This window comes from Tursiops truncatus, chromosome 2 (assembly GCF_011762595.2).
Source record: "Tursiops truncatus isolate mTurTru1 chromosome 2, mTurTru1.mat.Y, whole genome shotgun sequence".
NCBI lineage: Eukaryota > Metazoa > Chordata > Mammalia > Artiodactyla > Delphinidae > Tursiops > Tursiops truncatus.
Genome location: NC_047035.1, coordinates 97,267,206 through 97,282,450, shown reverse-complemented (window position 1 = coordinate 97,282,450; position 15,245 = coordinate 97,267,206). Strand labels below are relative to the sequence as shown.

The 15,245-nt window shown below is 36.0% G+C and overlaps 1 protein-coding gene across 1 annotated transcript in view; it reads right to left on the bottom strand.

Moving 5' to 3' along the window:
• UNC13C (unc-13 homolog C) overlaps nucleotides 1-15,245 on the bottom strand; it is a 406,907-nt gene that overhangs the window by 89,353 nt on the left and 302,309 nt on the right. Inside the window, exons 16-18 of the mRNA XM_073801031.1 lie at nucleotides 6,720-6,816; nucleotides 5,937-6,080; nucleotides 517-594 (exon numbers count right to left, since the gene is read on the bottom strand). Of these exons, the coding sequence (XP_073657132.1) occupies nucleotides 517-594; nucleotides 5,937-6,080; nucleotides 6,720-6,816 (319 nt within the window). The remainder of the gene's footprint in view (nucleotides 1-516; nucleotides 595-5,936; nucleotides 6,081-6,719; nucleotides 6,817-15,245) is intronic.

Genomic DNA, 15,245 nt, shown 5'->3' with positions numbered 1-15,245 from the left:
TTAAGCTGCAATACTGGCTTAGATTTTATCAGTGTTTTCTCAATCATCCAAAAAATAAAAGGCTAAGTTAATAATTCAGAGTATAAATTAGCATCACTCCTTACATTAACCATCCTTTTCAATTTATTTGAAAACTGAAAGGCTAAATTATACTCATTTTGGTATTGGTGCCAAAACTACACTAGTTGGTATTAACAATAAACAACTTTTTAACTCCTAGGTCCCAGCTCCAGTGTTTACAATGATGAGGGTTTTCAGCTGTTTATATGAGCCTTATTCCCTATCATCATGGAAAACCACAAGCTGGCTGGCATTGAGATGCTCTCAACCTTCCTTTGAATTCTATTTTGTACCAGTTCAGGACTACTAGGAAATTTTCAAACAATTTCTTGAGATCCCTATTTTCTATCATCCTGTATGAGAACAGAAAGAAAACAACTTCCTTTGCTTACTTACTAGTTTGAAGAAGTGGTTCTCAACTGAGGAATACTTGAAAGTAGAGACATTTTTACTTACCACATTTTCCTTATCACAGTATGAACTGAAATCACTTGATACAATTGCAGCATACTGAAGCAGAACTTTATTGATGGTCTAGGAAAAAAAATTGTGAAATGTATCCAGGTAAATAAAGACCTATATGTATGTATATACAGATATATGTATCTATCTACACACACACCCACCCCCCCCCCACACACAATCCAGGTTATGTTAACTGGGAAAACTTTTCTAATGTCATTTTCAGCTGAACAATGGCCATAAGTAGTGATTAAATCTACACCCTTGCCAAAAGAAGGATCTCAATTTAACTATTACATTTAGATGACAATTTGTAATATTTCTGAGTACATTTGGAAGATATTCCACATGCATCCATTCCATTTTAATACAACCAGCTCCATCACAAAATTCTTTATTTCTAACTTATCTAAATACTCAGAAGGTATACTGTTTGGTGGTAACCTCCTCTATGCTTGGATACTTATTACCTAATGCCCCCTAATGATTTTTCTTTTCCTGAATGAATGACACTTCATGCTTTCATCATCTCTCATGGTTTCTAGTTCCCATCCTCACCCCTCCGCCCCTCACAAACACACACACACACACACACGCACCCCTACCATGACAAAATTCCTTGTGATGGTTATTTTTTCAACTTTCTGCCTTGTTCCTAAATACCTCATTATGAGAGGGGTGTCAGAACATTCCCATATATGTCACTTAGCAATGAATATTTTCAGTAATTTTCTATGATAAGGAGCCTTACTAATAACAAAGACCACCTCTTAAGACCTAAACTTCAGCTTTTGTTGCATCACACTATCTCAATACATTTACCTTTAATTAGTAAGTTATTTATTGGTGCAATATTTGCTAAAAATATTGCCTAATCCTTCCCCTCTTTCTGTCTTTTTCATCTTAATTCTAAATTCTCCTTCTCCAACTAATAACTCTCTCTGAGCCTAAGGATGCCCTCTGCTCCCATTAATTATGCAAAATAAGGGAAAATGAACAAACTTTGTTACATTTTATTTCAACTACTTAAAGAGATATTGATGAGTTTGCACCCTACTGCTGTTACTTACAGAGCTTGAATTATCGTTAAGTCCAATGTGGACATGATTTTCTTAGAAGAGAGAAAGCAACAAGAGCAGTAGATACAGACCATCTCTTTCCATAGAAAAGCAAAGACAAAAAAGATTTTATTTTTTGTATAACCTATTCGTCTGAATTTTCTTTGCGGCTCAAAATCAACTTGGGGAGACAGTCCAAGGAGTTAAACTAAAGGAGAGATGTTTAATTTACAAAGCTGAATTCACCAAATGTGACTATGAACTCGTTTTATAGACTTTAAAAATCACAATGAAAACCTGAAACCTGAAATTAGGGATAACAGAAAATCCATAGTTTGTGGAAGTACAAGGTAAAGTGATAATATGCATCAATTTAAATGGAAGACTGGCTTTGGAAAATATAACATCTTATCAAGCAGTAGACCAATAAATCTAGGAAAACAGGTGGTGGATCAGACTGAAGTATCTTCCAAATGCACCTGTCCAAAACTTATTTTAGATGTAATGTTGAAAATTACTTTGGGACTTCCCTAATGAGTGCTGATTTACACATACATATGAATACTACTCTCAATTTACAGGTTCTTATGATAGTGTTACCTGCAGGAATCATTTCACTATATGGCAAGAACAAAAACCAACAGAAGCCTGACTTTAGGAGCTTGTTGCAACTCAGACTATCACTTGTTCAAGATTTAGTTTGGGCAGGGGAATCCAGACATCCATTTCTGATTATTCTTAAGGTCTTCCCCTGGTCTAATTCTTGCCTCTACTTTTAGGAAAAACCTAGTCCCTTGAATTCCTGCTGGGAGGAAACTGATCCCACAATCTCGCATCCACTAGCCTACAAATGCCAGTGGTTAGCAAGTCCGGACAGGTTGCATTTAAGGAAAAGGGCTCAGCCACGTAGGATGTAGTTTAAAGCCTTGTGCCCATAAGAGTTGTGAGTACACTGGCTATAACAACATCCATTTCTTTGTGAGTATACAAAGTACACTGGAATGAAAGTGTTCATGTACAATTCAGGGGCAACCTCGATTTCATTCTAATTTATTCAACAAAGTAAAATCACTACTATATATTAGTTCTTTAATTAATACTAGTGAGTACAGTTGAACCTTAAACAACCAGGGGGTTAGGGGCGCTGACCTTCCGCACAGTGGAAAATCTACTTATAACTTATAGTCAGCCTTCCATATCTGTAGTTCTTCCATATCTCCGAATTCAACCAACCACAGATCATGTAGGACTGTAGTATTCACTATTTAAAAACTGTGGACCCCCATAGTTCAAACCCACGTTGTTCAAGGGTCATCTGTAGTTAGTTAAGACATGTCTACTTCAGGCATGTCTCCAACAGTATCATAACCATCACCTGGGAACTTGTTGGAAATCTAAATGCCCCGATCCAGTCCCAGATCTACTGAGGCAGCAATTCTGGGGTTGAGTCCCAGCAATTTATGTTTTAACAAGCCTCCAGGTGGTAGTGGTGCAAGCTGAAGTTTGAGAACCATTGTCCTACCTAATGCACAGCAGGGTGGAGATAGCTCTTCAGAGAGAACCAGTTGATGGAAGGGGTACCTAGGAAGGCCTGGAAGGTAGGATTTCTGAGTGTGTGAACTTAGGTCATGATTTTCTTTTTGGTGGACTGTTGGGCTTCAGCAGTGGGGACAGTATAGACAGAAAGACAGAGAGAGCCCCTGCTTGTGCTTTTCGAGCCCCTGCTTGTGCCCTCCCTGTTCCTACACTCTGCCTCTAAAACAGCCAGTGACATCTGTACAAATCAAAATTGACTCTCGTTCAGTCTGGACTCTTCCCCATTGCACTCATTTATTGCTAATTAAAATCTGTCCTTACAACTTTAACTAGTATCTGGCTTTGTTTATTTTTGACAAAGGCTCCCCCATAGGGTTGCCCAACTGGTATCTGATGTTGGGTGGGCAGGAAGTAAATCTTTGTTGTGTTAAATCATACAGTTTCTTGGTTTCCTTGTTACCTCAGCAAAACTACCCTACTACAGTTAATAAAGATGCTGCCTCCTACAAGAAGCCCTTTCCTAATCCACCTGTCAGTGAACCAGGCTTAAACTTTTCTAAGAGCCAGAGCCAATGACAGGGTCAGGCTCAAGCCTCCCATTCATAAAGGGTCTCAAATTTAGACTTTTTGTGAGAACGCAAATGAAGTAATCTACTCTTGTGTTGGCGTCTGTGGTTGAAAGCAGTGGCATGTTAAATGTATACATCTTTTAGGGGCTGAATTTTGTCCCTCAAAATTTATATGTTGAAACCCTAACTCCTAATATCTCAGAATATGACTGTATTTGGAGACAGGGCCTTTCAAAAAGTGAGTTAGTTAAAATACGGCCATTAGTGTGAGCCCTAATCCAATATGACTGGTGTCTTTATAAGAAGAGAAAATTTAGACACACATAGAAACACCAGGGTTGCAGGTACACAGAGGAAAGACTGTGTGAGGACACAGTAAGAAGATAATCATCTGCAAGAAGCCCTGAGAGCCCTCAGAAGACAACAAACCTGCTGACACCTTGATCTTGGATTTACAGTTTCCAGAACTGTGAGAAAATTAATTTTTACTGTTTAGGCCACCATTCTGTGGTATTTTATTTATGGCAGCCCTAGCAAATTAATATGTCTTAAATATTATACAGCTTCACTGAGTTTTGGCATGTCTTTATTTTTTAACATGATCTATATATATCTCTCTCTACCTATCTCTCTCTCTATATATCTATATAGAAGATAGAGAGATATAGATATACACTAGGCCTTTTTCAACCTCTGAGATACCCTGATTATAGCATTTGACTTTTTCATAGTTGTTTATAGGTTTGGCCATCTCATTATAGGTTTTTGAGGTCAGAGATTGTGCTTCTTCATGACTACATCTCTTAAAGTGGCTAGTAAATTGTGCAAGTGAGGCAAAGAGTAAGCCCTTGTCAAATAAACAGGCAGCTGAAACCTCTGCCATCATCCAACCCATGAAGCCAGGCTTATCCTTAGGGCCGTCAGGCATAGGGGTGTGTAGGTCATTGCCCTACATCCCTACATCTGTCATATCAGTACCGTGATTCAAAATCTCCAAATATTCACTGTTTCTTAAACTGTTCAAAAGATTAAGTATAAACTTCTCAGCCTGGGAAGCAGAGCTCTTCAAGATCTGGACCCATCCTCACTCTCCTAACATTCCCCACTACTTCTCCCAGAACAGATTTTTTTTTTCCTTTTCTTTTCCTTTTTTTTGCTTTTTTGCCAGAGGATTGTTTCTCCCTGCTCTTCACGTCACGCTCAGCTTTTCCTTTCCCTTTGTTCCTGCTATTCCCGTGGCTTACAATACTTTTCTAACTTCACCTTTTTAGGCTGAATAAGCCCTGTTTTCCCAGGGAAACTGTATTTCAGCTCTCATTAGTTTTCCTTCCGCTCAACTTACTGTGCACTCTACCGTGCTTGAGACTGAATTGTGGACCTCTTCATGCCATCTTCCAATTAGTTCATGTCATGTGGTCTTGAGTATTTTATATATATATATAAAGATTTGAAGGGCCAGAGACAGCATTTTTTATTTCTTATACTTCCCCAGAAACTTTTGCAAAATAGTAAGTACTTTGCAAGCCTTCTTAGACAGTAAGAGGAGGAAGAGGTCTTCAGAGGAATCTGGTTGCTCAAAATCAATTTGCCAACTAAGAAAACTAAACTCATAAAAATCAAGGGACTTTGTGACCTTTCTTGTGACCACCTAGAGGGTGGGTGGGAGACGTAAGAGGGAGAGGATATGGGGATATATGTATACATATAGCTAATTCACTTTGTTATACAGCAGAAACTAACACACCATTGTAAAGCAATTATACTCCAATAAAGATGTTAAAAAAAAAAATCAAGGGAACTGCTCAGACTCACACTACAGTTATTGGCTGATTTGAAGTTAGAACTCAGTTTTCATTACTCCAAGTTCAAATACATTTTATCGTACTACTGATTAAAAAAAATACCTGCGATTTGAATATGAAATTCCAAGATTTATTTTCAGCTACAAAGCTGAAATAGAAATTAATTTGGCCATCTAAGGTAGACTCATCAATTACAAATGACTGAGTCATTCATGTGAATAACAGATTTTTTAAGATGATAAATCCATACTTAGGAAACAGGAAGGGTAAAAAGAGAGTTAGATGACAAACCTGAAACAGCCTATTTTTACTGGAATTAGAAAATTAAATTGGGGTAGTAGTCAGACAAGACTAATGCTACAAAACAACAGCATTTTTCAAATTCTGTGCAGGAAAATAACAACATGCCATAGTGCCAGCGAAGAAAGGATTCATTCCATTTAACCTACCTTTGCAAATCTTCTCATTAAGTGAGCTAATGCTTCAGGATTGGGGCATTCCAGTTTCTTAATAATCTCAAAGCTCTGATTAAGCTGAGCAAAGACATCAACCACAGAGGAAGAAAACAGTGCGTGATCAGATGTCTGCTGGAACTGAGGGGAGAGAAGGTGAAACCATCCTCGTAAGCGTACTTTAGAGGGACTGTGGAAGGAATCTTCATTATTTCACAAAAACAGCTCAATCTCCTATATCATGTACTTTCATTTCCCAGTAATAAAATGCTTGCTCATTTTAAAATCATCCATCTCCTTTTCTGGAAAGTGTAGTAAAACTAATATCATGGGGCAGGTTGCTATTAATTGGTTTCTCCATTACTGAATTGAGGGACTGGTTCTTTCAATTTCTCATTCCCCACAGGCATTAGGATGGTTTAGCAAGCCGATGTGGCTCAAGACATTTGATTTGCTCCAGAGGGATTGGGAGGGTGTCTGTTCCTAATCTTGGAATCCTGGAGGGGTTCCAGAACAACAGGGGAGCCCACTGAACTTGTAGATTCAGACCAATTCAAGGAGTAAAGAATCTTGGGGCAAAAGGGTGATTGATTTTTTTTAAAAGCAATTCCCTAGGGTTCTTATCAGCATTTAAAATTGTGTTTTAATTATATTTTGGTAATGAGAGGATTAAAATTAAACTTAATTAATAGCAATAAGCCTAAAAATTTCCATTAGCTTAAAAGTGAGCAGTGTAAATGAATCTTGACAATAAGCAATCTGAAAGTCATTTAAACTCACTCCATCTTTTTTGTCTCTTCCCAGGGCTCCATTAAGGAACTCCATTGACACGTCTTCATTTTCATCTAGCCACTGCATGACAAAAGGTTCAAACCACCTGAAAAAAAATCGATAGTATTGCATACTATAAAAGATGTCATTTGCACATGATTAACAGTGAATACTGCTCTTTTCTTATCTGAGAGTAATTCAGGACCAAAAATCTCTTTTCATTCTCTTTTTCTAGTTCTGCTACCTTGAAGACCTTTAGTTTCACTTCTCAAACATATCCCCTTCTCAAAATTCCTTGGCAGTCCAGCGGTTAGGAGTCCAAGTAAGCTTCCACTACATGGGGTACAGGTTCATGGGTTCAATCCCTGATCGGGGAACTAAGGTCCTGCATGCTGTGCAGTGTACCATATACATGTATGTGTATATACACACACACACACACATATATGTGTATGTGTGTATGTGTGTGTGTGTGTGTGTGTGTGTGTGTGTGTGTGTGTGTATATATATATATATCCTTCTCTTTTACCTTCAATCTCTACCTTTCTCTTGGCCCTTCCAATGCTGCCTCAAATATGCTTAGTTCCCAATTCCCACTCTACAATTCTCTTTACAATTCAAAATCCTGTAAAATGTAGATCTTGTGTGCTATGTCCCCCACTGTGCCATTCTCTCATTTCTTAGGGCTTTACCATCTGGCTTTCATCTACATGGACTGATCTCCTGTAACTGATTCTGGGTGCTCACCTTTAACTTTTAGTGATCTGCAATCCACCAGTAGGTGGGTTTTGTGAATGGTCTAAGTTTCAAAGTTCTTTTTTCCGTATGGATGTACAGTTGTCTGGCACCATTTATTTAGAAGGTCATCCTTTCCCCCACTCCTTTGGGTTGGCATCTTTGATGCAAATCAGGTAACAGCAATGTGTGGATTTGTTTCTGGACTATTTTGTTTCATTGGTCTGTTCGTCATGCACCACACCATACAATTAATAATTACCTTTTGAATAAGTCTTGGTGACTGAGTGCAGTTCTCCAACTTTTTTACCTCCTCTTCAAGATTGCTATGGCTAGTCTTAGCCCTTTGCATTTCTATGTATTACATATTTTTGAATGAACTTGTCAATCTACACAAAAATAGCTGCGGGACTCCTTATGGGATTGCTTTGAATCTGTATGTCAATGTGGGGAGAACTACCTCCTTTACAATAATGCATCTTTTTAGGAATATTGTATATTTTTATTTAGTTCATCTTAAGTAATCCTCTCAGTAATATTTTATAGTTGCCTCAGTAGAGGGCACGCACACCTTTCATCACGTGTGTTTATCACGCTTTTAATGCCATTCAAACGGTATTGTTTATATGTAATTTTCTAACTGTGGCTGTCACATAGGAATTCAATGAACTTACTACAATCACTTTTTAGATTCTGTTAGTTTTCCTGTACTTTCTTTTGAATTTTCTAGGTGTATAAATATGTCATATACACATATGGATAGCATCATTATATGCTTTTACAGCCATTACACTTTTCTCTTTCTTGTCTTATTGTACTGCCTGGGACTTCTAGCACAACGTTAAATAAAAGTGATGTTATCAGCTATTGGTCTCGTTCTTTTTTAAAAAATTTATTTTACTGAAGTGTAGTTGATTTACAATGTTGTGTTAATTTCTACTGTACAGCAAAGTGACTCAGTTATACATATATATAATCAGTCATTCTTGATCTCGGGGAAGTTTTCAAAATTTTATCCATGAGAACGTTTGTACAGTTTCTTTTTTGAAGGGTGGGTCTTTTATTAGATTAAGAGAGTTCCCTTCTATTCCTAACTTGATAAGAGATTTTTATAATAAATTAATGTTCTATTTTATCTAATTATTGTTATATATTTAGTGTAATGATTGTAGCGATTTTCTCCATAATTTAAATGTGGTGATTTACATTCATTGCTTTTAAAATGTTTAACTAATCTCATATTCCAGGAATAAATTTCCCATGGTCATGTTCTATTACTGTTTTTATAGACCACTGAATTCTACTGGCTAATATTTCATTTATTTTTTTAAACTATGGTCAGAGAGAAATTGGCCTGTAAATATTCTTACTTGTCATGTTCTCAATAGGTTTTGGTAGTGAGGATATGCTGACCTCAAAAAGGATTTGAGACGTATTCCTGCCTTCTCTGGAACAGTTTGTGTAACATTGCTGATATTCTTTCTTAAACAGTTGGAAGAATTCCATTTGGAGCCATCTGGGCCTGGAGTTTTAATTGTGACATGATTTTTATTTAAGGATTCAAATTTTAAAATAGTTATAGACCCTCTCAGATTTTATCTTTTTTCCTATGCTAGCTTGATAAGTTTTCTTTTTAAAGGAATTTGTACATTTTGTCTAACTTTTAAATGTGCTACCATAAATACTCTCTTAATAATTTTTTATCTTTATAGCATCTTTAGTGACATCTTTTCCTGAAAATGGTAATTTGTGACATATCTTTTTTCACTGGCCTTACTAAGGTTTTTTTGATTTTTATAGTCTTCTCAAAAACACAGTTGGCTTTTTAATTTCTCCTTAAATTTTCTACTTTATTTTTATTCCAGGTCATGTTGATTGTTTTCTTTTTCTACTTTCTCTTGACTTGACTGGCGTTTAAACATTTCTTCTGATAACTTATATGACTGATTTTATAGCCTTTTTTCCTTTCTCTTTATAGAACTAGAGCTATAAATCTTCCTCTGTTTACTGTTTTAGCTGTAATCCACAAGCTTTGACATGCCATATTTTATCACTTAGTTAAAAATATCGTGTAATCTACACTGTGATTTGTTTTTTGACTTATGAATGATCTAGAGTATCTGCTTAATTTCCCTATCTGGTGACTTTCTAGTTATCTTCTTGGAGTTGATTTTTGGCTTAATTCCACAGTGGTCCAAGAACATACAGTATATGCTTCAATCTTTTAAAATTCATTATACTTGCTTTTTGGTCTATCAGATAGTCTATTTTGGTAAATGCACCATGTACATCTGATAACAATGTGTATTTTCTCATTGCTGGTTATAACTGTAGATAGGTAGTGTGTGTGTTTGTGTGTGTGTATGTGTGTAAACAATATGAAAATTTGTGGAAACTCTCGGTGACCAGAAATAGATGGACAGATGATATGTTGTTGAAATGTCTTTTTTCTTAATGACATTCTTTGTCTGATTCTTCAATCAGTTTCTGAAAGATGTATAATCTCCAAATAGAATTGTAGATTTGATTTTTCATTTTACTTCTGACAATTTTTGCTTTATATATTTTGCTGACATGTCATTTGATACATACAAATTTAGAAATGAAATATCTTTTTATTTTTGAAATATTTTAATTGAAGTATAGTTGATCTACAATGCTGTGTTAGTTCCTGGTGTATAGCAAAGTGAGTCAGTTATGTATGTTATGGTTTCATATATATATATATGTGTGTGTGTGTGTGTGTGTGTGTGTGTGTGTGTGTGTGTGTGTATATATATATATATAGATATATATTCTATTTCATATTCTTTTCCATTATGGTTTGTTACAGGGTATTGAATATAGTTCCCTGTGCTACACAGTAGGACCTTGTTGTTTATCTATTTTATACATAGTAGTTTGTATCTACTAATCCCAGACTCCTAATTTATCCCTCCCTCCCCCTTCCCCTTTGGTAACCATAAGTTTGCTTTGTGTCTATGAATGTTTGTTTTGTAAATAAGTTCATTTGTATCATATTTTAAGAGTCTACATATAAGTGACATCATATGATATTTTTCTTTCTCTGTCTGACTTATTTCACTCAGTATGATAACCTCTATGTCCATCCATGTTGCTGCAAATGGCAATATTTCATTCTTTTTATGGCTGAGTAGTATTCCACTGTATATATGTACCACATTTTCTTTATCCATTCATCTATCAATGGACATTTAGGCTGCTTCTATGACTTGCCTATTGTAAATAGTGTTGCTATGAACTTTGGGGTGCATGTATCTTTTCAAGTTAGAGTTTTCTCCAGATATATGCCCAGGAGTGGGATTGCTGGATCATATGGCAACTCTATTTTTAATTTTTTAAGGAATCCCCATATTGTTTTCCATAGTGGCTGCACCAATTTACATTACCACCAATAGTGAAGGAGGGTTTCCTTTTCTCCACACCCTCTCCAGCATTTGTTATTTGTAGACTTTTTGGTGGTGGCCATTCTGACCAGTGTGAGGTGGTACCTCTTTGTCATTTTGGTTTGCATTTCTCTAATAATTAGCGATGTTGAGCATCTTTTCATGTGCCTGTTGGCCATCTGTATGTCTTCTTTGGAGAATTGTCTATTTAGGTCTTCTGCCTATTTATTTTTAAAGTTTGAACAAAAAGAAAAATGATATTTATTTATTTGTTCTGCCCATTTTTTGATTGGGTGGTTTGGTTTTTTTTTTATTGAGTTGTATGAACTGTTTTTATATTTTGGAATTTAATCCCTTGTTGGTCACATCATTTGAAAATATTTTCTTCCATCCCATAGGTTGTCTTTACATTTTGTTGATGGCTTCATTTGCTGTGCAAAAGCTTATAAGTTTGAGTAGGTCCCATTTGTTTATTTTTGCTTTTTTTTCTATCGCCTTGGGAGACTGACCTAGGAAAATGTTGCTATGATTTATGTCAGAGAATGTTTTGCCTATGTTCTCCTCTAGGAGTTTTATGGTGTCATGTTTTATGTTTAAGTCTTTAAGCCATTTTGAGGTTTTTTTTGTATATGGTGTGAGGGAGTGTTCTAACTTCATTGATTTACATGTAGCTGTCCAGCTTTCCCAACATCACTTCCTGAAGAGACTGTCTTTTCTCCATTGTATATTCTTGCCTCCTTTGTCAAAGATTAATTGAGCGTAGATGTGTGGGTTTATTTCTGGGCTCTCTATTCTGTTCCATTGATCCATATGTCTATTTTTGTGCCAATACCATGATGTTTTGATTGCTGTAGCTTTGTAGTATTGTCTGAAGTCTAGGAGGGTTATGCCTCCAGCTTTGTCCTTTTTCCTCAGGATTGCTTTGGCAATTCATGGGTCCTTCACGTAAATTTTAGGGTAATAATTAGTTCTGTGAAAAATGTCATGGGTAATTTGATAGAGATCAAATTAAATCTGTAGGTTGCTTTGGGTAGTATGACCATTTAACAATATTAATTCTTCCAATCCAAGAGCATGGGATATCTTTCCATTAGATATCTTTCCCATCTTTTTGTTGAATTGCTCCTTTAATCATCATGAAAAATTTCTCTCTCTCAAAGTATTTATCTTAAAATCTATTTTGTCTAATATCAGGATAGCTGTGTAATTTTCCTTTCAATTATTTTTTTCATCCTTTCACTTAACATTTCTAGACTTATGTTTTAGGTGAATAAATTGTAAGCAAGATCTTTTGGGTTTTGCTATTTTATCTAGTAGGACAATACTTGTTGGCTAGAGTATTAATCTATTTGCATTTAATGATTATGCTTAATTTTCTGATACATTAAATTTTAAATCTATCATATCTTGCTTCCCTCACCCTCAGTTTCCTACTTGCTCTTCCTTCTTTTCATTCTCGTTTCTTGACTTTTATGTAATGTTGTTTTATCCTCCTCCCCTTCCCCATTATCTTATTGATGCATAGTATTATATTATACCTTAAGGGGTTACACTAAAAATTATAATACACATCCATGATATATTCAAAGCTTTTTAAAATGAGTATTTTACACTTTTCAAACAAGTCAAGGATCTTGTATTTACTCAGTGTATCACTCTTCTACCTTTTCATGCTATTGCTGTCTTCTATTTTAAACTTATTTATTATTTTTGGCTGCATTGGGTCTTCATTGCTGTGTGCGGGCTTTCCCTAGCGGTGGTGAGTGGGGGCTACTCTTCATTGTGGTGCATGGGCTTCTCATTGCGGTGGCTTCTCTTGTTGCAGAGCACAGGCTCTAGGCACACGGGCTTCAGTAGTGGCTCATGGGCTCTAGAGCACAGGCTCAGTAGTTGTGGCACACGGGCTTAGTTGCTCCGCAGCATATAGGATCTTCTTAGACCAGGAATTGAACCTGTGTCACCTGTATTGGCAGGTGGATTCTTAACCACTGCATCACGAGGAAAGTCCTAATCCTATGTATATTTTATTCTACAGACTTTAAAAATTTTATATAGTTAATGTGTTTATTTATTTAAAAAAAATTTTTAATGTGTTTTAAATGTACACATTTGTTCACCTTCTTTAATGATTGTAATTCTTTACTATATTACTGTATTTTTATCTTGAGTCATTTTCCTTGTCTGAAGGCTTACAGTACATTTTTGGTGAGAGTCTGCTGGAAATAAGTTCTGTCAACTTCTCAGTTATATAAATGTTTTTATTTTCCTTAATTTTTGAAGGCTACGTTTGACACTTGTAGAATTCTAAATTGTTAGTTGTTTTCTTTCAGCACTTAAAAGATATCATTGCACTGTATTCAGGTTTCAGTCACTTCTACTGAATAATCAGCCAACTGTTTTATTGTAGCCCTTCTGAAGGTAAAGTGTCTTCCCTTTCTTGACCTAGTACACTTAAAGATTTCTTCTTCTTTTTGATTTTAAGCCGTTTTCTATGATGTAACTACTGGTAGTTTTCCTTGAATTTACCCTTCTTAGGATTTACAGAAATTCTTAAACTGTGGCTTCATGTTTTTCATCAGTTTTGCAAAATCCACATCTAGTAACTCTTCACACACCGCTCTAGTACTGTTTCTCTCTTCTCCTTTTCTGGAACTCAGGTCTTTGTACATTAGACCTTTTTAAAATTTGTCCCATATATCCCTGTTCTATTTTTTCTATATTTTGTATTTTTTCTATGTTTTTATATGAATATATTCCTCAAAAATATGTTCCAGTAATTTTAAGCCCTCTTCTGCTATGTATATTCTGCCATTAGGTCCATCTATCACATTCCTAATTTCATCCTATTTCAGTTCTACAATGTCCATTTTATTCTTCTTATAGGTTCCATTTTTCTGTTGAAATTCTCCCATAATTTGAAGTACACATCAAACTCTATGTCTGATAAGACTAATTTCTCTTTTTTCTCTTGGATTCTAGTCATTTGGTCCTGTTGCCTGGCAGTCTTTAATCTTTTGTTAAATATTGTGCATTGTCTATGAAAAATTGTGGAACCTTTGGTTGATCATTTCCTCCAAAGTGGATCTGAATTTCTTCTTGTAGACAGAATGTACAGAGATCACCACAATCTAGAAAAGACTGGGTTTTAGACTGGGCTATTTCCAGTTTACCCTTATTTTTAGGACAGAGTCCTTCAGGGATCTCACCTGAAAACCTGGGATGTTTATAATGCTTCTTCTTTCTTAGGAAGCCTTGCTTTCTAATTTTTATCTCCCCAGCATTGTGAGACTACTGAAGTCTCTGCTTGGTTTTTAATCTCTTAGTGCCTGCTTTCTACTTGTTTATTTCTGCCTCACTCTCCACACATGGGCAGATTAAGAATTAGAGAATACCTCAAGAAGAAACTGCATGCAGCATGCTATACTTACTTCTCTGTAGTTCCCATTATTCTAGGATGTTGGTCCCACAAGACAAAGCAGTCTTCAGAGCCCTGAACACCAATGTTTGTTTCTCTAGGCCAGGGAGATCACTATAAACTCTGGGTTACTGTTCTCTATTTGACCACCATGACTTATATGGCAAATTGGTAAATGCATGTAGATGGAGAAGACCGGAGAGAAACTGCAGCAAATATAGGGTTCACCTCAATGCATTTCTTTTCTCAGGGACCTTAGCTTCTCAATCCCTGGTTGCCTCAATTGCTCTCTGATACTGTTTAATTTTATTTTGCTTTTATAGTTGGTCTTCAGTAAGCATGTTAGTCTGATTTAAGTTAGTGTAGTTTAGTTAGTCTACACAGAGCCAGAAGCAACATTCTCTTGGCAAATAGCTCCCTTTTTCATTTCCCTATTCCCAGTCAATGATACTACCAACGCTTAGGCACATGTACTGCATGTTTAACTCTTCCTTCTTTCTTTTACCCTCATGTGTCTTTAGTAGACAAATTCTGTAAATTCTATCTTTGAAATTTCTCTCCCATACATCTTCATCCTTTACATTTTTACTACAATCACTCTATTATGTTATATACCCTTCTCTACCCACCTCCATTCTCTACCTTTTCCAACCCCCACAATGCCTAATGAAAGTGGTGAAAGCTTCACAGTATTTATATAATCTAGTTCAAAACCACGTTTCCTACATTACTTTCTACTAATTTTGTAAAGATACCCTGTACTCCACTGAAATGAAACTATTTCCCATGGACCATAGCCCATGTATTCCTTCCTCCATAATTATGCTCATAACTTTCCTTTCGTTTTCTTGCCATAGCCCAAACATTTCAAAGTCTGTATCAAATGCTATCCCATCCATAAATACTGTGTAGAGTCATTGAAATGGGGTAATATCTCTCTTCTGTGAGACCCCATTGCACTTTGCTCATATTACTTGA